The sequence below is a fragment of the Pongo abelii genome, chromosome 1 (assembly GCF_028885655.2).
Source record: "Pongo abelii isolate AG06213 chromosome 1, NHGRI_mPonAbe1-v2.0_pri, whole genome shotgun sequence".
Lineage (NCBI taxonomy): Eukaryota > Metazoa > Chordata > Mammalia > Primates > Hominidae > Pongo > Pongo abelii.
Window position 1 is genome coordinate 183,422,442 of NC_071985.2, and position 24,241 is coordinate 183,446,682.

At 38.4% G+C, this 24,241-nt stretch overlaps 1 protein-coding gene and 1 pseudogene across 3 annotated transcripts in view; one reads left to right on the top strand and one right to left on the bottom strand.

Annotated features, from left to right (window-relative positions):
* The window catches only part of AGBL4 (AGBL carboxypeptidase 4), a 1,546,465-nt gene that overhangs the window by 160,478 nt on the left and 1,361,746 nt on the right, over positions 1-24,241 (top strand). For all 3 annotated transcript variants that reach the window (XM_063712471.1, XM_063712476.1, XM_063712485.1), the window contains exon 2: positions 13,022-13,144. In XM_063712471.1, the coding sequence (XP_063568541.1) occupies positions 13,022-13,144 (123 nt within the window). The remainder of the gene's footprint in view (positions 1-13,021; positions 13,145-24,241) is intronic.
* LOC100432332 (zinc finger protein 135-like) lies at positions 18,139-23,408 on the bottom strand (annotated as a pseudogene).

The window sequence follows — 24,241 nt, forward strand, 5'->3', positions numbered from 1 at the left end:
TGGTTCGCGCCAACCACCTAGTCTTTCCCAATGATAGAGCCTGATACCTCAGTTGCCGATGCAGGATTCACTAACTGTTTCCCCTCTTGGTTGGAGCCTCCCACTGCATCTCTTTCTAGTCGGCCATCTTTCAATTAACTTATTATTGACTATAGTCACCCTGTGATGCTATCAAATAGTAGGTCATATTCATGCTTTCTGTTGTTTTTTTTGTACCCATTAACCATATACACACCTGCCTATCAGCCACTGACTATCCTTTCCAGCCTTGGGTAACCATTGTTCTACTCTCTTTGTCTATTAGTTCAATTGTTTTGATTTTTAGATCCCACAAATAAATGAGAACATGCAGTGTTTGTCTTTCTGTGCCTGGCTTTTTTCGCGTAATATGATTTCCAGTTCTATCTATGTTTTTGGAAATGACAGGATCTCATTTTTTTTATGGCTGATAATACTCCATTGTGTATATGTACCATGTTTTCTTTATCCATTCATCTGCTGGTGAACACTTCGGTTTTTCCCAAAGTGCTGCATCAAACAGGAGTGCAGATACCTCTTTGATATACTGATTTCCTTTTTGGGGGGTTATATACCCAGCAGTGGGATTGCTGGATAGTATGGTAGCCCTATTTTTAGTTTCTAGAGAAAGTTCCACACTGTTCTCCATGGCCACCAACAGTATACAAGGGTTCCCTTTTCTCTACATCCTCACCAGAATTTGTCATTGCCTGTCTTTTTGATATTAGCCATTTTGAGAGGGGTGAGAAGACATTCTAGTGTTGATTTTCATTTCTTTGATGATCAGTGATGTTGAACACCTTTTCCTATGCCTGTTTGCCATTTTTATGTCTTCTTTTCCAAAATGCCTATCCAAATCTTTGCCCATCTTTTGATTGGATTATTATAAATTTTCTTATAGTTATTTGAGCTCCTTATATATTCTTGTTATTAATTATTTGTCAGATGAGATTTCTACAAATATTTTCTCACATTCTGTGGGTTGTCTCTTCACTTTGTTGATTAAATCCTTTGCTGTGCAGAATCTTTTTAACTGTATGTGATGTCATTTGTTCATTGTTGCTTTGGTTGTCTATGTTTGTAGGATATTGCTGAAGAAATCTTTGGCCAGACCAATGTCCTGGTGATTTTCTCCAATGTGTTTTTGTAGTAGTTTCATAGTTTGAAGTCTTAAGGTATTTAATCAATTTTGATTTGATTTTTTGTATATGGTGAGAGATAGGGGTCTAGATTCATTTTCCATACAGATATCCTGTTTTCCCAGCACCATTTATTGAAGAGACTGTCCTTTCCTGAGTGTATGTTCTTGGCACCTTTGTCAAAAATGGGTTCACTGTACATGTGTTTGTTTCTGTGTGCTCTGTTTTGTTCCATTGGTATATGTGTCTGTTTTTATGCCAGTACCATGCTGTTTTGCTTACTGTAGTTTTGTAGTATAATTTTTCCTTGGATTTTCTATGTTATAATATTAAAATATTCTGTGTTTTTCTGCATACTTACTATTACCATTGAGTTTTGCACCCTCAGGTAATTACTTATTGCTCATTAACATCCTTCTCCTTCTGATTGAACTACTTCATTTAGCATTTCTTATAGGAGAGGTCTGGTGTTGATGAAATACCTCAGCTTTTTTTGTATGTGTGTGAGGAAGTCTTTATTTCTCCTTCATATTTGAAGGGTATTTTTGTTGGACATACTATTCTAGGGTAAAAGTTTTTTTGTTTCAGCCCTTTGACTATGTCATGCCACTGTCTTCTGGCCTGTAAGGTTTCCACTGAAAAGTCTGCTGCCAGGTGTATTGAAGCTCCACTGTATTTATTTGTTTCCTTTCTCTTGCTGCTTTTAGGGTCCTTTCTTTATGTTTGATCTTTAGGAGTTTGATTATTAAATGCCTTGAGGTAACCCTTCTTTGGGTTAAATCTCGTTGGTGTTCCATAACCTTCTTGTACTTGGATATCGATATCTTTCTCCAGGTTTGGGAAGTTCTTTGGTGTTATTCCTTTGAATACACTTTCTAACCCCGCTTCTTTCTCTACTTCCTCTTTAAGGCCATTATCTCTTAAATTTGCTATTTTGAGGCTATTTTCTAGATCCTGTAGTTATGCTTCGTTGTTTTTTTTTGTCTCCTCTATGTATTTTCAAATGACCTGTCTTCAAACTCACTAATTCTTTCTTCTGCTTGATCAGTTCTGCTATTGAAGAACCCTGATGCATTCTTCAGTATGCCAATTGCATTTTTCAGCTTTAGAATTTCTGCTTGAGTTTTTAAAAGGTATTTCAGTCTCTATGTTATATTTATCTGATAGCATTCAGAATTCCTTCTCTGTGTTATCTTGGATTTCTTTGAGTTACCTCAACACAGCAATTTTGAATTCTCTGTCTGAAAGGTCACATATCTCTATTTTTCCAGGATTGGTCTCTTGTGTTTTATTTGTTTGTTTGGTGAGACCATGTTTTTATGAGTGGTTTTGATGCTAGTAGATGTTTTTTGGTGTCTGGGCATTGAAGAGTTAGGTATTTAGTGTTAGTCTTCAGTTTCTGGGCTTGTTTGTAGCCATCCTTCTTGGGAAGGCTTTTCAGATATTCAAAAGGACTTGGGTGCTGTGATCTAAGCTGTATCTGCTTTAGGGGGCACCCCAAGCCCAGTTACATTGTGGTTCTAGCAGAGTCGTAGAGGTGTACCACCTTGATCGTCTTGGAGAAGATCTGAGTATATTCTCTGGATTAGCAGGCAGAGGCTCTTCTTCTCTTCCCCTACTTTGTAATAAATATACAGAGTCTCTCTGTTTTCTGGGCCACCTATTCAAAATAGCTGTGTTGAGGTAACTCAAATCCAAGATAACACAGAGAAGGAATTCAGAATTCTATCAGATGAATTTAACATAGAGATTGAAATAACTTTAAAAAAGTTCTCCAAGACCATCAAGGTGGTGCTCCTCTACAAAATCCCAGGGTGTGTCTAGAAATGTCATCTGGGTGCTAGGGCCTGAAACAGGGGCCTCATTACTCTGACCAGTGCCCTATCATGCTGTGGCTGAGCTGGTGTCCAAGATGTAGGACAAAGTCCTCACTACTCTTTTCTTTCCTCTTTTCAAGCAGAAGGAAGTGTTTCTTTTGGAACCACAAGCTCTACAGCCTAGGGTTAGGGGAAAGGTGGTGCCAGCGCTTACTTGGCTGCCCCAGCTGATATCTCAGTATGTCACGTGCCCCTTCCAGTCCACTGTCTCTGGCCTAGTTCAGCTCTAGGCTTACCTAAAAGTTGCAGTTCTTATGGCCTAGACTGCCTTTGAAGTTTACTTGGAGACCAAGAGCACTTTGGCCCTTGGTGGAAAGTTTGTGGGCACTCACAATGGGACCTGGGCTGATTTAAATGCTCTCTCTGTGGGTGGGCATCAGCTGAGTTTGGTCTGTTTTTTTTCCTCCCTGCTATAACAGAACAGCACTGAGTTCAGTGCATCACAATTACTGTGTTCTCCACCTCTCAGCAGCCAGAGATGCTCTTTGCACCACTCTGTAGCTTCGTGGGTTGGGGAGGGGTCACACTGATGATTCAGGACTGTTTCTGTGATCTCTTCAGTGCCTCTTTCAGTGATATGAAGTTAAAACCAGGTACTGTGAGTGCTCACCTGATTTTTGGTTCTTACAGAAGGTGCTTTTTTCTGTGTAGATAGTTGTTAACTTGTTTTTTTTTTTTTTTGCTGGGGAAGGGGATAATTTGTGGAGCTTTCTATTTCTCTATCTTTATCTGCCTCCCTATTATTACTATTTTTTTGAGACAGAGTCTGTCTGACACTCAGGCTGAAGTGCAGTGGCACAATCACGGCTCACTGCAGTCTCGAGCTCCTGGGCTGAGGTGATTCTTCCATCTCAGCCTCCTGAATTACTGGGACTACCAGCATGTGCCACCACTGCCAGCTAACTTTTAAAATTTTTTGTTGAGATGCAGTTTTGCTATGTTGCCCAGGCTGGTCTCAAACTTCTGGGCTGAAGCGATTCACTTGCATCTGCCTTCCAAAGTGGTGGGTCTACAGGCGTGAGCCACTGAGCCCAGACTCATATGGATTATTGATGACCAATTAGTAAATATTTTCTTCTCTACATTGAATTGCCTTTGCACTTTTATTGAAAATCAGCTGATCATGTATGTGTTTGCATTTCTGCATTTAGTTTTATTCCAGTAAACTATGTTTCAGTCTCTTTTCCAATCCCACACTGTTTTTTTTCCAAAATTGCTTTGATTTTTTTTAGTTTGTTTGCTTTTCCATATACATTTTAGAACCAGTTGGTTGAGTATCAGTTGGGATTGTATTGAATCTCTAGATCGATATATGGAAAATTGACATTTTGACAACATTTAGCCTTCCAATCCATTCACAAGGTTTGTTTCTCCATTTATTTAGACCTTTTTAAAATTTATCAGTGGTTCTAGTTTTAAGAATACAGATTTTGCAAATGTTTATTAGATTTATAACTTTTATTGGTGTTATAAATATTACTGATTTTAATTTTTAATTTACAATTGCTTATTGCTAAGTAATAGAGATATGATTGATTTCTTCTATTAACATTTTGTCCTTTAATCTTTGTGAGCTCATTTATTCTAGTAACTTTTTAGTAGCTTCTTTGTGACTTTTTTCTCTAGACAATTCTGTTGTGTATGAATAGGGACAGTATGTACAGCTTTAATTTCTTTTCTTTGTTTATTGCACGTTTAGAAACTTTAGGATGATGTTGAATAAGAATGATGACAGTGAGCATCCTTATCTAGTAAACAATACTGGGGGGAAATTTTTAGTCTTTCACAATTAAATATAATTTAAGTATATTTAAAAAATACATAATTACATATTATGTAAGACAAAGATGTAAAGATTCCTTTTATCATGTCAAGGAATTCCCTTTTAATTCTTCATATGCTGAGAATAAGTAGATACTGAATTTTGAATTTTGTCAAATGCTTTTTTTGTGCATTTGTTGAGATGATCATATAGATTTTCTTTATGGATTTGTCACTATGGTGAATTACATTAATTGATTTCTGAATGTTGAACTGATCTTGCACACCCAAGATAAATTGTGCTTGGTCATGATATACTTTCCTCAGACTGATGGATTTGATTTGCTAATACTTTGTTGAGAATTTTGAGTCTATGTTCAGAAGGAATACCAGTCTTTAGTTTTCTTCTTATTTAGTGTCTTCATCTGCTTAGTAATTTCATCTAAGTTCACAAAATTAGGAGTTAACATTGTTCATAATGTTCTCTCATTATCCTCTTAATAATGCCCAGCGGCTTTTAGGGATGTTAACCTTTTCATTCCTATATTGCTAATATGTCAACTAGTTCTATTGATTACTGAAATAGTAGTATTGAAGGGTTAAACATAATTGTGGTTTTGTATATTTCATCTTTTATTTCTATTAGTTTGTTTCATGCATTTTCTTTTTCTTTTTTTTTTTCTTTTGAAATAGAGTCTTACTCTGTAGCCCAGGCTGGAGTGCAGTGGCGTAGTCTAAGCTCACTGCAAACTCCGCCTCCCAGGTTCAAGTGATTCTTGTGCTTCATCCTCCCAAGTAGCTGGGATTATAGGCGCCTGCCACCACACCATGCTAATTTTTGGATTTTTAGTGCAGACAAGGTTTTGCCATGTTGGCCAGGCTGGTCTTGAACTCCTGACTTCAGGTGATCTGCTGCCTCAGCCTCCCAAAATGCTGGGATTACAGGTGTGAGCCACCTTGCCTGGCCTTTTTCATGCATTTTCAAGTGGTGGTGTTAGGTGTGTATACTTTTAGGATTATTGGTCTTGGTGAGCTGACTCCTTTATCACTATTTGATGGTGGTCTTTAGTCCTAGTTTTAGTTCTTGTTCTTAAGTCTACATTCTCTTATTTTAATATAGCCTCTCGAGCTCTCTTTTTTTTATTGTTTGCATGGTCCTTTCAATCCTTTTTCTTGTAATCTATTCATGACTTTATATAATATTTAAACAATTTTCTATAAATAGTATATCATTGGATTTTCCTATTTTAACCAATATGGTAATCTGTCTGTTAGATATATAAATATATCATTGATTTTGTTTCCTTTAGATAAATATCCTGTACTGGAATTGCTGGATTGTATGGTACTTTTATTTTTAGATATTTAGGAAACTTTTATACTGTGCTCCATCATGTCTATGTACTAATGTACTAATTTACATTTCCACTATTTCTTGTAATGGTATACAAGAATTGCCTTTTGTTTTCTTCCTTGCCTGCATTTGTTATTTTTTATCCTTCTGATAGTAGTCATTCTATTGGGGTGAGATGGTATCTCATTGTGGTTTGGTGTGCCTTTCCTTGGTGATTAGTGATGTTGAGCATTTTTTCATATGTTTTGGGGACATTTGTATGTCTTCTTTTGAGAAATATCTGGTCATTTCTGCTGTCCACTTTTTAATGAGGATATTTGATTTTTTTGTTGTTGTTGAGTTTTTTGAGCTCTTTGTATATTCTAGAGAGTTAGTCCCTTTGGGTAAATAATTTGTGAATATTTTCTTTTATTCTAAAGATTGTCTAATCATTTTGTTGATTGTTCCCTTCACTGTGCAGAAGCTTTTTAGTTCAATTAGTCACATTGGTCTATTTTTGTTTCTGTTGCCTGTGCTTTTGATGTCTTAGCCATTAAATCTTTGCCTAGACCAACCTCCTGAGTGTTTCTTCTAATAGTTTTATAGTTTCAGTTCTTATATTTAAGTTCATAATTCACATTGAGTTGATTTTTGTGTATGGTGAGAGATGGGGTCTAGTTTTATTCTTCTGCATGTGGATATTCAGTTTTCACAGCACCATTTATTAAAGAGACTGTCCTTTCCCCAGTGTATGTTCTCTCTGTGCCTTTGTTAAAAATTATTTGTCTGTAAATACATGAAATTACTTTTTGGTTTTTTATTCTCTTCCATGGGTCTATGTATCTGTTTATTTACTAACACCATGTTATTTTGACTATTATGGCTTTTTGTTTTGGCATATGAAGTATAGTAGTGTGATGTCTCCATGTTTGTTCTCTTTGTTCAATGTTGTTGGCTATTTGGGGTATTTGTGTTTCCATGTCAATTTTAGGATTATTTTCTCTATTTCTGTAAAGAAAGTCAGTGTATTTTGAAAGGGATTACATTGGCTCTGTAGATTGCTTTGGGTGGTATGGTCATTTTAACAATGCTTATTCTTCTAATCCATGAGCATGGGACATTGTTTTATTTGTTCGTGTTTTATTTTAATTTTTATATTCATCAGCGTTTTGGAATTTTCATTGCAGTCTTTCAGCCCGTTGGTTAAATTTATTTCTAGGCATTTCAATTTTTTGTAGCTATTGTAAATGGGCTTGCCTTCTTGATTTTTTTTTCAGGTTGTTCACTATTCATGTATAGAAATACTTATGACTTACATAGGTTGAATTTGTATCTTGAAACTTTACTTAATAATTTATCAGTTCCAACAGTGTTTTTTTTTTTGGCAGAAGCTTTAGGTTTTTCTAAATAAAAGATCATGTCATCTATGAACAAGGATGATTTGGCTTCCTTTTTTCCCATTTGGATTTCTCTTTTCCCCTCTTGCCTAATTGCTCTGGCTAGAACATCCAGTACCATGTTGAGTAAGAGAAGTGAAAGTGGGCATCCTTGTCTTGTTCTGTTCTTAGAGGAAATACTTTGAGATTTTTCGTATTCAGTATGATGTTACAGTGGGTTTGTCATATATTGCCTTTATTGTGTTGAGGTATGTTCTTTCTGTAGCTAATTTGTTAAGAGCACTTACATGAAGTGATGATGAATTTTATGGAGTGCATTTTCTTTATCTATTAAGATGATCATACAGTTTTTGTCCTTCATTCTGTTGATGTGTTATATCACATTTATTGATTTGTGTATGTTGAACCGTCCTTGTATCCCTGGGATACATTCCGCTTGAGCATGGTGTATATCCTTTTTGACGTGCTGTTGGATTCAGTTAGCTAGTGTTTTGTTGATAATTTTTGATTCTATGTTCATTAGAGAAATTGGCTTATTGTTTCTTCTTCTTGTTTCGTTCTCTGGTATTAGTATCAAGGTAATGCTGTTTTTATAGAATGAGGTAGAAAGAATTCTCTTTCACTTTTTGGAATAGTTTGAGAATTGATATTGGTTCTTTTTAAAAAGTTTGGTAGATTTCAGGAGTACAGCCATTTGTTCCTGTGCTTTCTTCATTGGGAGATTTTTAAAATTACTCATTCAATCTTACTAATTATTAGTCTGTTCAGGTTTTCTATTTATTTCTGGTTCAGTCTTTATAGGTTATATATATTTACAAATTTATACATTTTTCTCTTGGTTTTCCAATTTGATAGCACATGGTTGTTCATAATAGTCTCTAATGGTCCTTTGTATTTCTATGGTATCAGTTGTAATGTCTTTTTTTATTTCTGATTTTATTTATTCGAGTCTTCTGTCTTGTTTAGCTAGCTAGCAGTTTATCGATTTTATCTTTTCAAAAAACCACCTTTTAATTCTGCTTATCCTTTGTATTTTTTAGATTCTATTTTGTTTAGTTCTGCTTTGATCTTTATTATTTCTTTTCTTCTGCTTATTTTGCATTTGGTTTATTTGTGCTTTTCTACTTTCTTGATGTGCAGCATTACATTGTTAAAATCTTTCTGCTTTATTCATGTAGTAATTTATTGTTGTGAAATATCCTTAGCACTGCTTTTGCTTTATCATGTAGGTCTTTGTATGTTGTGTTTGCTTTTTCATTTGCTTCAATAAATTTTTAAATTTTTCTTCTTAATTTTTTCATTGATCCAATGGTAATACAGGAGCATGTTGTTTAATTGCTGTCTATTTTTATGGTCTGCAGAGATCCTCTTGTTATTCATTTCCGGTTTTATCCCATTGTGGTCTGACAAGATATTTGATATGATTTTGATTTTTTGAAATTTCTTGAGACTTGTTTTGTGACTGAACATATGACCTGTCTATGAAACTGTTCCATGTGCTGATAAGAAGAATGTGTATTCTGCAGCTTTTGGATGAAATGTTCTGTAAATGTCTGTTATGTCCATTTGGTCTATAGTGCAGATAGTTTGTTGATTTGCTTTCTATATGATATGTCCAATGCTGAATGTGGGGGTTTTGAAGTTTCCCACTATGATTGTATTGGGGTTTATTTCTCTCTTTAGCTCTAATAATATTTGCTTTATATATCTGGATGTTCTGGTGTTGGGGGCATATATATATATATATATAGATAGATAGATAGATAGATAGATATATTTGTTATATCATCTTACTGAATTGATCTCTTTATCATTACATAATAACCTTTTTGTTTGAATTTGTGGTAGTTCATTCTCATGCTGCTAGGAAGAAATACCCCAGACTGGGTGATTTCTAAAGAAAAGAGGTTTAATTGACTCACTGTTCCACATGGCTGGGGAGGCCTCAGGAAACTTAGAATTACGGCAAAAACACCTCTTCACAGTACAGCAGGAGAGAAAATGAGTGCCAGTTGGGGAAATGCCAACCATCTATAAAACTGGATGACATAAAACTGGATGACATACATAGGCAAGCTTGTTCTCAAGCTCTCTGATGGTGCATTCAGGTTTGCAGTGGCCCTTCAACTGGAGGAGTGTTGTTTCTGTTTATGGCAGTGTCCCAGGGAAGATGGTTTTCAGGCTCTGGGAACTGTGCATTTTGGCTTCCTTTGTCCTGTGGGCAGCCTCCCTGGTGTGCTATACTGTCTATTTTAGGGGATTTAGGGCACTATATGGCTACAGTGCTGGGGGCCCAGATGTATTTCTGGGTCCAGCAGGCATCATAATGCTGAAGCCCTCTGGTTGGATGTGGGAGGATGTCCTTGGGGCTCCAGGGATGTGGAGGTGCAGGGGCAGCTGGGCCCCAGGGTAAGAGGTAGTCTGATGGGGGATTAGTTCTCAAAATGGTGCCATGTTGTACCTGCTTAGGCTTCAGTGGGGTGAGTAGAACAGAGTGTGAATTTCCTCTGTAGAACAATGCAATTGCAATGGACTCCAGATGACTTTCTATGTTAGAGTCTCCTGTGGCTGTTGCAGGCATCTGTGATGGGAATGTGCAGCACTGGGGATCTTTTACTTACCTTTCCTTTGCAGTGGGGAACTTCTTTTGGATCTGAGACAATCATGGATGGGCCAGTTGCTTCACTTCTCTCTCCTTTCATGCCTCAGAGGGTCCCTGTCACTTCCCTGCTGAATTCCAATGTTCTCACTTAGGCACTTTATTTGATGTGTGGTTGTCTACTTGTTTTAGAGGGGCCTGACACTTGCCCCTTCCTTGTGAATGAGGCAAGTGTCAGGCGCCTCTAGTCATCCATCTTCTTCTATCTTTTGTGCAATTTTTGTAATATATTTTACTTTTCCATATGGCATAAACACACAATACATTGCTATTTTTTCTATAGTGATTTATCTTTTACAGTGATTGAAAATAAGAAAATTTGTATTTACCTTTATTTATATCATTTCTGGAGCTCTTCATTTATTTGTGTGTATCTTAGTTTATATCTGGTATTATTTCCCTTCTGCCTGAAGAACTATTGTTGACATTTCTTACAACACAGGACTGTTGATAATAAATTGTCTCAGCTTTTATTTTTCTTAAAATACTTTTAGTTTGTACTTCATCTTTGAAAGATATTTTCAATTGGTATAAAATTTTACATTGACTTTTTCCCAGTAATTTCAATATATCATTACCTTGACTTTTGGTTTGCACAGTTTATGTATTTCAAAGAGAAATATGTATTTTTATCTTAGTTCATTTGTATGTGATTTATCTCTTTAAGTATAACATAATTTTTAATAATATATTTATTCTACTAGTTACTGTTTGGATTTGTAGCTCAATATCTTTCATTAATTTTGGAAAATTCTCAGGTGTTATATCTTCAGATATCTTTCTGCTTCATTCTTACTCTCATATCCTCGGGAATCCCAATTATACATATATTTTAGATTGGTTGATATTGTTCCACAGCTCTTGGATGCTCTGCTGTTTTTTCCCTTTTGCCTTTCGTATTTCCCTTTGCATTTATGTTTAGAATATTTTTATTGATCTAAAGTTTACTCATTTATTTTTCAGCTGTCCCAAGTGTACTGATGAATGCATTAAAGGCATTCTTCATCTCTATTACTGTGATTTTTGGTTTTATCATTTCCTTTTGTATTATTACTGTGGTTTCTGTCTTACTGATGAAATTTCCCATTTCTTCATGAATTTTTTTCTCATTTTCCACTACAGCCTTTACCATATTAAGCTTTATTTAAAATTCATTGTCTGATAATTCCAGTATCTGGTCATTTCTGTGTCTGCTCCTGCGTATCATTTTATCCCTAGACAGTAGGTTGTTTTTTCTTGATATTTTGGCTATGTCTCACAATTTTTTATTGGATACCAGAATAGTAGAGAATACTACTGTTTTATAGTATTTATAGTACTTACAAATATTATTTGTCACTATAAATGGATATCTCTTTCCAGCTCATTTGGGTGGGGGCTTGTGTCAACCTAGCTTGGAGTTCAGGCGTGTTTGAGTTTCTTTGTTCCTATGGTTATCTTCAGTTTCCAACTAGCTTCAAATTATTCTAGTGCTATTTTATTTTTGAGGAAGGGGCTGGCTGGGGTGATTGAGTATTTAAGATGACCATAGCAACAGTGAAACTCAAACCTAGTTTATTTCCAGACTAGGTTGACACAAGCCCCTACACAAATGACCTGGAAAGAGGTATATCCATTTATAGTGATGAATAATATTTATAATATTCTCTGGGAATGTTTCCTGCTCCTCCTTCAGGTGTAGAGGATTTGTCTTTTATTGTTCCTCTTCCTCTCACTTTTGCACTCAGGTGATAAGTTTGTTATTTCTCTGCTAGTCGTGTAAGGCTGTTTTTCCCATAAGAGACTTCATGCCTTTCCTATTACAGAAGCCTCTCCCCTTCTCTAGGCCTGTACCACAAAGGAAAACATTTTCTGGTCTACCTACCTGCCTGTAATCTTCCTTCTGAATATCTGGTAGAGACCTGTACAGCAGAGTCTTCAAATGGATGTGAATTCCCTGTGTGTCTATGACTCAGTAGTTCCACACTCTCATATTTCCTTATTTGATGTTTAATAATATTTAAAAATTAGCTTAGCTTTCTTACTCATTTGTATGGGACCCAGCATTACTTCTTCTTGTGCTCTGCCATGGAGGAGTCAGTGCTTGCTTCCCATACTCTTTTTGGTGAGGCTTGACTTTCCTTTGATATTAGATTATTTAGCTGATCTTCAAACTCAGCTCTCTGATAGATTTGGGAAAGTTATAATATTGTACTTAATTGAGATATTTGTTGTTAGGGTAGAAGGGATGCTCTTTCCATTTTTCTACATCTTAGGTGAAAGTGAAACTTCAAGAACTTTAAAAAATTAAAGTTCCTGTTAGGAAATAGAACTTCTAGACTAATTCAGTGTTTCTCAAATTGTTTCTTGTGGAGCATCTGGAAGTCATAATACTATTTATAGAATGACTGCTTTATTCAAATTTAAATGATTGAATATATGTTTATGACAAATTATGTAAATTATTTATATATTAAATGGTTGATGCAATTTAATGAATATCTCTTGGATTTTGATAATGATAGTAGATATAGTTTATATACAATTCTAATACAACTTTGGAAGATGAGTTTACTGTTCACATTTTATTGATGAGAGGAACTGAAGTGTAAAGGTATTAGGTTGATTGCTTCAGGGCATAGAGAATTAGCAGGTATTTGAGTTGAAATTTGACCCTATATCATTTTGTTTCAAAATGTAGCCTTTTTTCACTGTACCACAATGTGGTGTTAACTTGTTTTTGCTTGGGTAAACACTTGGTGACTAGGCAAGGGGTAATTAACAGTCAAAATCTGACTAGACTTCTATTGCTGAATATACTTTGACTTTTATTTAACATGAGCCAATTTTTTTAATAGGCAATGATATGGGAAATGATGATGCCATTGGAGGGAATGTGAGCAAATATATAGTGCTTCCAACTGGCTATTGTGGACTGCCCAAGAAAGGACATCTTATCTTTGATGCTTGCTTTGAAAGTGGTAAGTATATTAAAGGCTTTTCCTTTTAAGTTTGTCTGGTAAGGCATTTCTTTTTTCAGAATTGAATTTTATGTGACCATTCAGTGCAATTCAACTCATTTAATATTTCACAATAATGGGACAAGTTTTACAGGAAAAAATTTTGAAGGAACTAACTTGGGAATATCAAATTTTTGTTGTTATAAATGATTAAAAATATAATTGATGGTAATATTAACAAATGCTTATATAGTAGCTTATATTTTAGAAACTACTTTCCAAGATATTATTTTTTTGGAATAAAACCCTCATGTTTGACTGTATTATGAATTATGATTTATTGAATAATATCTATCTAGTTCTGTATGACATGCTTACCGTAGAACTTAGTTTTAGGGGAAGAAGAGGCTTCCCTATAAAACAAACAATTAGATAGCAGATTTAATTGAATACAAACTAAAGAACAGATGTAAAATTTCCTCGTAATTGGCAAATGCTGTGGGTGTTCTGATAGTGGAGATGAGGACTTGATTGTGTATTTTCATCCAGTAGGGACTAGATCTTCTTTAGCCCTTGATGTTCTGAGCCTCCTGCTCTAATTGTCACACAGTAGAGACTCAGAATATGTTGAAAATATTAGTGAGAAAGGTAAACATAATTTTATTTTACAAATAATTATTAATTTTCATTGGTTCTGAATAATGTGCATGCATGTGTGTGCATAGGTATGTGTATGTGTGGGCGAAGGGACATATCAATATCAGTTTTATAATAGTTGTTTCTGAACCTTAAAAACATTGGTTGTTTATACCAAACAACTGAAAATTTGTTCATGCAGGGTGTTGCTCTTTGATTATGTCATATTGTATAGGTTTGATAAGGCTGATAAAGTACTACAAAGTGGGTTAAACAACAGATATTTATTGTTTCTTCCTTTCACAGTACTCAGTTTGTCACAAAGTACCACAAACTGAGTGGATTATAAAACAGAAATGTATTGTCTCACAGTCCTGGAGATTAGAAGTCTGAGATTAGCAGGATTGGTTCCCCCTAAGAATTATGAGGAAGAATCTGTTCCATGTTTCTCCCCCTAGCTTCCTACAGGTTGTTAGCAATCTTTGGTGTTCCTTGGCTTATGGAAGCATCACTCTAATCTCTGCCTTCATCTGTACATGGTGTTCTCCCTGTATGTCTATATCCAGATTTCCACTTTTTACCAAAATGTCAGTCACAATGGATTGGGAACTATTTTAATGACCTCATTTTAACTTGATTACCTCTATAAAGATGCTAGGACTTCAACTTAGGAATTTTGAGAGGACATGATTCAGTCCATTACGCAGTATTGTAGTATTGTACTTCCAACCAGACCTGAATACTGTCCGCATAATTAAGAACAATGGCTTTTTATTTTCTATAAATCTTGTACTAGTGCCTTGTCTTGTATGTACTTGATGCCTACATAATATCTTTGATTCTTTCTTATGTTAGTTAAAGACATAAGGACCCTTTACAATAATTACACCTCTGTGGGAATAAAGATTACCCTCATTTAAAAGATTAAATGTCTTGATTTACATACAGCCTGCAATAATTCAGATTCCTTTCTCATAACATCTTTTCTTTAACCCCACTGCAGTCTTTTTCCATCCCTTACAAAAACACTCAGTAAAAGAAATTGTTCAATCTTACCATGTAATCACCAAATAAATAATGCATATTTTCCCAACAATTTATGAACAATTCGTTGTATCAATTAGATCTATGCTAGTAATACATGAGACCTGCAGTAGAGTGGTTAAGTGGACAGATTTTGGTTCAGGCTGTGGTTCAAATCTTGGCTTGAAAAAGGAGCCAGTTTTCTTACATTTTTTTGAGGGATGATACCTACTATCCATCTTAATGTGTGTGTGTGTGTGTGTGTGTGTGTGTGTGTGTGTGTGTATACTTTGTTTAAAAATGTGAGCTTCCTTACCAGAATATAAATAATAATAATAATAATAATAATAATAATAATAAATTAGATGAATGAGGACATCTTAGAAAGGGTAGATATTATTTAGGGCAAAGAAGACTTATCAGAATTTAGAGTGTCAATGACCCTGGAGAGCCTTCCCACACATCCACATCCTAACTTTCACAATCCCGTGTTTCCAAATCAATGCCCTCATGTTAACAATATGCACTCTGCCAGGCTGGTGTTTAACTTGCCTTGTAATTCATTAAGTCACAGGATGAGGTTCTACATTTGATCTTCAGCAATTTCAGCCTTGCAGCCACAGAAAGTAAAGGTCTCCTTCAGGGTACACACACAAGCTCTTAGGTTATTTATTAGGTGTTTATGCTGGGAGTTTGAATCCCTGAACTCATCCCCCCACCTTTTCTTAACCAAGTTGTCCAGTAACATTAGGAGTAGCCAGCCAATGTCATTAAATTTTCAAAAATGTTTGATAGTATCATACACAAAGTCACATAGATCCTTGCTTCTTATAAGTGATTGATTAGGAATATCTAGTGTAGTTATTTTGCATATCTCTATAAACATTTCATGCCATGGACTTTCTGCTGTTGGATATAATGTCATTAGCACCTAAAGTTTTTTATTTGAATAAATTTAAGGGTACAAATGCAGTTTTGATACATGGATATATTGCATAATGGTAAAGTTTGGGCTTTTAGTGTAACCATTACCCAAATAATATACATTGTACTGACTAAATAATTTCTCATCTCTCATTCCCTGACCCCTCCTACCCTTCTGAGTCTCCAGGGGCTATTATTCCATGTTCTATATGTATACATATTATTTAGCTCTCACTTATAAATGAGAACATGTGTATTGACTTTCTGCTTTTGAGTTGTTTCACTTAGGATAATGGCCTCCAGTTCCATCCATGTTGCTGCAAAAGATATGATTTAATTATTTTTATGGATGAATAGTATTCCATCATATATCACATGTTCTTTATGCAATCCTGCACTGAATGTGCAATCCTGCACTGAATGACATTTAGGCTGATTCCACATCTTTGCTATTGTGAATAGTATTGTAATAAACATTGGAGTGCAAGTAACTTTTTTACATAATGATTTTTTTTTCTTTGAGCAGATACCCAGTAGTGGGATTACTGGATTGACTGGTAGTTCTATTTTAGTTCTTAGAAAAATATCTTTGAATTGAATGGTATTGAATGGTAGTTCTGTTTTTAGTTCTTAGAAAAATCTCCATACTGTTTTCCATAGAGGTTGTGCTAATTTACATTCCCACCAACAGTTGATAAGCATTTTCTTGTCTCTGCATCCTCAACAACATCTATTATTTTTTTGCTTTTTAATAATAGTCATTCTGACTGGTATAAGATGATATCTCATTGTAGTTTTAATTGCATTTCTGTGATGCTTAATGATGTGTTGAATATTTTAAAAATATGTTTGGGCCAGGCGTGGTGGCTCATGCCTGTAATCCTAGCACTTTGAGAGGCCCAGGCGGGCGGATCACGAGATCAGGAGATTGAGACCATCCTGGCTAATACGGTGAAACCCTTTCTGTACAAAGAATACAAAAAATTAGCCGGGCGAGGTGGCGGGCGCCTATAGTCCCAGCTACTCGGGAGGCTGAGGCAGGAGAATGGCATGAACCTGTGGGGTGGAGCCTGCAGTGAGCCGAGATTGAACCACTGCACTCTAGCCTGGGCGACAGATCGAGACTCCATCTCAAAAAAAAAAAAAAGAAATGTTTATTTGCCATTTGTAATGTTCTTTTTTTAAAAATATTTATTCAAGTCCTTTGCCTATTTTAATGGGGTTATTGATTTTGCTGTGGTTGTTGTTTGAATTCCTTATAAATTTTGGATATTTGGATATCCACATTTTTGTGACATTTTTGTAAAAATTGGGTAAAATGTGGATATTAGTCCCGTGTCCGATGTATAGTTTGCAGATATTTTCTCCCATTCTGCATGTTGTCTGTTCATTGTGTTGATTATTTCTTTTGCTGTGTGGAAGCTTTTTAGTTTAATTAAGTCCCATAGATCTATTTTTGTTTTCGTTGCTTATACTTTTGAGGCCTTAGTCATGAATTATTTGCCTAGACCAATGTCCAAAAGAGGTTTCCATAATTTTTCTTATAGTATTTTTGTAGTTTTAGGTCTTACATTTAAGTCTTTAATCCATCTTGAGTTGATTTTTGTGTATGCCAAGAGATAGGAGTCTAGTTTCATTCTTCTGAAGGTGGCAATCCAACATTGCCAGTACCACTTATTAAAAACAATGTCCTCTTCCCAATGTATGTGTAGTTGGCTGGAGATACGTGGCTTTATTTCTGGGTTCTCTATTCTTTCATTGATGTTGGGTGTCCATTTTTAAACCAGTACCATGCTGTTTTGGTTAATAAAGCCTTGTAGTATGTGTAATTTGATGCCAGATAATTTGATATCTCCAGCTTTGTTCTTTTTGCTTAGAACTGCTTTGGCTATTTGGGCTCCTTTAGGTACAATATGAATTTTAGGATTGCTTTATCTAGTTCTGTTAAAAATAATGTCAGTATTTTGAGAGGGATTGCATTGAATCTGTAGCTTGCTTTGGGCAGTGTGATCACTTTAACAGTATTAATTCTTCTGCCCCATGAGTATGGGATGTTTTTTCATGTATTTATGTCATCTATATTTTTTTCATCCGTGTTTTTCAGTTTTTCTAGTAGAAATCTTTCATCTCCTTGGTTACATGTATTCCTAGATATTTTATTTTTTGTAGTTATTGTAAATGGGATTGCCTCCTTGATTTGTTTCTCAGCTTGGTCATACACCTATCATGTAACCACAAAGATTGAAATTAAAATATTTAATAGGTGTATCTATTTATGGAGTACATGAGATACTTCTTTCCTTCAGTGGATTGTCTCTTCACTTTTCTATTAGTCTGTTTCCACCCTGTTGATAAAAACATATGTTTCTCATGTGTACGATTGGGTCAAATCTAGAAAGGGATGAGCTGTCTTAAGGTCTTCCTATGTCCCCAGCACATGTGGAGTGGGTTTATCCAGTGTGAATTCTCTGGTGCTTGGTAAGGGAGGTGCTGTGTGTAAAGGTCTTTCCATAGTCCCTGCATGCATATGGCTTCTCTCCTGTGTGGATCCTCCAGTGCTGTGTGAGGTGGGTGCTCTGCCTAAAGGACTTTCCACAATTGTGACACTTTTCCCCAGTGTGTGTCCTTTTGTGCTGGCTGAGCGAGGAGCTGTGGTTGAAGGATTTCCCACACTTATTGCACCCATAGGGCTTTTCCTTGGTATGAATCCTCTGGTGTTTGATGAGAAGGGAACTCTGGCTACACTGGTTACATTCATAGGGTTTCTCTCCTATGTGGATCCTCTGATGCTGAATGAGGGGAGCAAGCTGGCTGAAGGCTCTGCCACACTGGTTGCATTCGTAGGGCTTCTCCTCAGTGTGGTTTCGCTGATGTTTGGTGAGGGACAAGCTGTGGCTGAATGCCTTGCTGCAGTCATTGCATTCATAGGGCTTCTCCTCTGTGTGGGGATTCACTGGTGTTGTGTGAGGTTTGTGCTCTGCCAGAAGGAAGGCCTTCCCACACTGACTGCACTCAAACGGCTTCTCTCCTGTGTGCATCCGCTCGTGCTGGCTAAGCGAGGAGCTGTGGCTGAAGGTTTTCCCACACTCGTTGCATCCATAGGGCTTCTCTCCCATGTGAATCCTCCGATGCTCAGTCAGGAATGTGCTCTGGCTGAAGGCTTTCCCACACTCACTGCACTCACAGGGCTTTTCTCCTGTGTGGGTCCTCTGGTGCTGAATCAGTGGTGTGATCTGGGTGAAGGCTTTTCCACACTCATGGCACTCGTAGGGCTTCTCCCCTGTGTGGATTTGCTGGTGTTTGGTCAAGGACTAGCTATTGCTCAAGGCCTTGCCACACTCACCACACTGATAGGGTTTCTCCCCAGTGTGGATTCGCAGGTGCTGGGTGAGGTGGATGCTTTGCTGGAAGGCTTTCCCACACTTGCTGCACTCGTAGGGCTTCTAGTCTGTGTGAGTTCACTTGTGTTGGCTAAAGGAGGACCTAAAACTGAAGGATTTCCCACATATGCTGCACTCATAGGGCTTCTCGCCTGTGTGAGTTCTCTGGTGCTGGATCAGTGGGGCAATTTGGTTGAAGGTCCCCCCACACTGAGTGCATTTATAGGGTTTCTCCCCAGTGTGGATTCTCTGGTGTTTGGTAAGTGCCGAGCTGTTTCGGAAGACTTTTCCGCATATGTGACATTCATAAGGTCTCTGTCCTGTGTGTGTACGGTAGTGTTGGGTAAGTGCTGAGCTGTGACTAAAGGCCTTTCCGCATTCCTGACATTTGTAGGGTTTCTCTTTTACATAGGTTCTGTAGAGCATTTAGGTCTGGCTTCTCCCTTTTTCCACCTGTTTGCCACGTGTTGGGGCCTTGTTGTTCAGGAGTCATTGGTTGTTGTAGGAAATCAGGGTTCAGACTTATGTTTTCCCCAAACCCATTCCTCTGCCACTGCTCCTGAACAGGCGTCTTCAAAGGCATCAAGGCCGCCAGCACTGCCAGGCTCTCTAGGCTCTCACAACTCCATTCCCAGTGGCCCACAGTGTCTTCACCCCTGCAGTACCACAGACCATCCCACAGGAATATTTCTACTAAGATGACATTGTTGGATATTTCTTCAGAGATACCTTGCTTTAGAACTGACAGTTTGACTTTGGGTCTAGTTTCCAAGGCTGAAAGAAGCAAAAACTGGAAATGTCCCTTAATCTCTGTTCCAGGGCAAAAGAGTTTGTGGTGAGATGGGAAGAGGAAGGATAAAACTAATGATTTTGAAATGTTCAAGGTACAAGTGGCTTTGACTATTTAAAAATATAGTTTTGCAAACCAGGAAAGGAAGAGAGAGAGGGAAAAACAGAATAAGGAAGAGGAAAATAAGGAACAAGGAAAGGAAGAGGAAAGAACAGAATAAGGAAAGGAAGAGGAGAGGAAGGAAAAAACAGTTAGCACAAGGAATATGGGTGGAGTCTGTGAGGGGAGCACAGAGGAGGGTGCAGAGGGGATGCCCAGGAGAGAGCACTCAGATGCACAGATGCACTGTACTTGGAAGGAGCAATGTGGCAGCCAGGCTCCAGCTACAGTGGCCTCCATGATGCCAGGTGGCAACAGAGAAAAAGGTGCTGCATGGGGAAAGTCTGCTGACACCCAGCTTCTTCCCGGCAGCATATGCTGTTGTGCCACCTCACTCTAGATGTAAAGGAACCTATCTGCTCCTCACAAACAGGAAGAGCTGCAACATGCATCACTAGGAGGAAGATAAATGACCCTTGGTGTATTAGAATACTTTGATCTGCCTTATTTTGTCTGTTTCACTAAATGGGAACCCCCTGAGAGTAGGAGTTTCTGTCCACCTTGCTCACCACTGTATCTCTATCCCATAGCAAGACCTCGATATATATGCTTAATGAATGAACAAATGCACTCCCTCCTCCTGCTTCCTGGCAGGACTCCCTTTTTGCCCTGCTACCCAGCCATCTCTGCACAGCCATGACCTGGGTGCATGCTGCCCCTACCCTGACCCCACAGTGGCCTAGAGGGATGATGTGGGTACCTTCCCCATATTGTTATACTTCAGTGAAAAGTTCAATTTTTAAAGAAAAGGTAAGCCAGGGGTGACTGGCAGAATAGTGGCTTCCCAAGATGCCCACATCCTAACCCTGGAACCATGTAAATTCCAATTACATGGGAGGGAGGAATTAACATTGCTAATCAGCTGACATTAAGATAGAGAAATTATACTGGATTATCTGAGTGGACCTGTGTAATCACAAGCATCCTTAAATGTGGAAAAGAGGCAGAAGGGTCACAGCCAGAGTGAATAAGATGTGAGACTTGACCACCCCTTGCTGACTGTGAAGATGGACAAGGCCATAGCTAAGGAATGTGGGTGCCTCTAGAAGCTGAAAAATGCAAATAAATGGATTCTTAGCCAGGCACAGGGCCTCATGCCTGTAATCTTAACACTTTGGGCAGCCGCGGCAGGAGGACTGCCTGAGCCTGGGAGTTCAAGACATGCCTGGGCAAAATGGTGAGTCCCCGTCTCCACAAAAAATAAAAAAAATGAGCTAGGCATGGTGACACACACCTGCAGTCCCAGCTACTCAGGAGGCCGAGGCAGGAGGATCACCCGAGCCCAGAAGGTTGAGGTTGCTGTGAACCATGCTCATACCACTGCACTCTAGCCTGGGCAAGAGAGCAACAACCCGTCTCTTAAAAAGCAAAAAGGAAATAAAGAAAGAAATGGATTCTTCCCTTCCCTAGAGCCTCCAAAAGGAATGATGCCCTGCTGACATCTTTATTATAGCCCAGCGAGACCCATTTTGAACTTCTGATCTCCAGAGCTTTAAGATAATTTGCTTTGCTTTATGCTACGCAGTTTGTAGTATTGTTGACCCTTGAACAATGAGGGGGCTAGGGACACTGACCCCAGTGCAATCAAAAATCTGTGTATAGCTTTTGACTCCCCCAAAACTTAACTATTAATAGTTTACTGTTGACCATACTGATAAAATCAATTGTTAACACTTTTTTTGAGACGTGATCTCACTCGGTCACCCAGGCTGGAGCACAGTGGCACGATCTTGGCTCACTGCAACCTCCGCCTCCTGGGTTCAAGCAATTCTCCTGCCTCAGCCTCACGAGCAGCCGGGACCACAGGCAAGCGCCACCACATCCAGCCAGTTTTTTGTTTGTTTGTTTGTTTGTTTTTGTAGAGACGGGGTTTCACCATGTTGGCCAGGTCTTGAACTCCTGACCTCAAATGATCCACCTGCCTCGGCCTCCCAAAGTGCTGGGACCATACGTGTGAGCCACCGCTCCCAGCCCTTAGTTAACACATATTTTGTATATGTATTATATAATATATTAAAGTAAGCTAGAGAAAAGAAGATGCTATTAAAAATCATAAGGAAGAGAAAATATATTTACTATGCATTAAATGGATGTGGATCACCATAGAGATCTTCATCCTCATTGTCTTCACAGTGAGTAGGCTGAGGAGGAGTAGGAGGAGGGGTTGGTCTTGCTGTCTCAGAGGTGGCTGAGGCAGAAGAAAATCCGTATATAAATGGACCCACACAGTTCAAACTCATGTTGTTCAAGGGTCAATTGTATCTTGTTGCAGGAGAAGCAACAGGAAGCTAATAAACTGGGTATGTGCTGATGTTATTGATGTGGAGGGACCCTAATGTGACCCTCTCCCACACTGGCCATTCCTCCTGAACTCTGGTGACAGGCCACTCTTCCCACCTGATGCCAATGGGAAATTGCCTGTCAGTGGGCTGGGATATCTCTGCTACCTATCAATCACCCTACAGGCACATGTCAGGGCCCAGCCTGGATCCACTGTCCCACAGACATATGAATTATAAACAATTATTTGGTTTAAGCCACCGAGGTCAGAGTGCTTTTACTATGCAAGAGCTGACTGATGCATCACTTCAGGCCTTTGCACCTGCTGTTTCCTCTGCCTGAAATACTAGTGTTCTCTTAGACTGCCTCATGGCTCAGGCTTCAAGTCACATGTCACCTCCTGAGAGAGGCTATCCCTCATCTCTTTGCTATAGTCTCCTCACCCCCATCCTAGTCTACCTCATCACTCACTTTCATTTTCTCAGCATTCATCACAATCTGTAATCATCCAACTCATTTTCTTATTATTATTGTTTTACTGATTTATTGTTTGTCTCCCCCACTCCCTCACCACGAATGTAAATTCAGTGGAGATGAGGACTTGGTGTCGTCACTCACAGCAAAATGGGTGCTTGGTAAATCTTCACTAAGACTGAGAGTAAATTTTCTCTGAAGAATTAAGACTGAGTAGTAAATTTGCTCTGAAGAATTAGAGAGCACATGCAGACAGAGAAACCAGGGAGCAAGCATGGACAGGCTTCTCTCAGCCCTGAAGGGCTCCCATCTCACCTAGGTACATGCCTTGGGGAACTCCAGAGTCCACTGCCCACGGCTCTGCCTCTTGCTCCAGCAGGGAGGTGATGTTTGGCTTTGGTAACCAATGTCCCACAGAGACCAGAAGCCTGAAGGTGTCCAGAATTACATCATGGTACAGGGTCCTCTGGGCAGGCTCCAGCTGCCTCCACTCCTCCTGGCTGAAGTCCACCACCATGTCCTCAAAGGTCACATGCTCCTCCAATGCAGTGTGGGCGGTCCTTTCAGAGGCAGAGGCTGTGGTTGGGGAGCTTGGTGTGGACTTCAGGAGTCCGGGCATGCAGGTAGAGGCCAGGCGCGAGTAGAGGCTGGGCACAAGGAGGAGGCTGCACGTGAATATGGGCTGGGTGCAAAGAGGAGGCCGGGTGTGAGGAGGAGACTGTGTGCAAGGAGAAGGCCAGGCATGAGGTGGAGGACACGCTTGAGGAGGCCGAGATTCTCACCGGGTCTGTAGAGACAGGCAGCCCAGGGGTCATGCCCTGGCTTCTGGCAGGAATGGCTGCCCCTGCTCCGCCTGACTGTGAGACAAAGGCCGTGGTGCCGGTGGGATTTTTTTTTTTAATCACATTGTCAGACTGCAAATTTTCCGAACTTTTATGCTCTGCTTCCCTTATAAAACTGAATGCCTTTAACAGCACCCAAGTCACCTCTTGTATGCTTTGCTGCTTAGAAATTTCTTCTGCCTCTATTTTCTATTCTGTTCCATTGATCTCTGTGTCCGTTTTAGTACCAGCACCATACTGTTTTGGTTACTGTAGCCTTAGAGTATAGTTTGAAGTTAGATAGTATGATTTCTCCAGCCTTGTTCTTTTTTCTTGGGATTACTTTGGGTATTTGGGCTCTTTTTTGGTTCCATATGAATTTTACGATTTTTTTCTAATTCTGTGAAAAATGATGTTGGTAATTTGGTTGAAATAACATTGAATTTGTAAGTTGTTTTGGACAGTATGGCCATGTTAATGATACTGATTGTTCCAAACAATGAGCATGGTATGTCTTTCCATTTATTTGTGTCATCTCTGATTTCTTTCAGCAGTGTTTTGTAGTTGCCTCAGTTAACCAGTTGTTTAAGCTGTCATCCTGTGTATTTCATTTTTTTGTGGCTAGTGTATA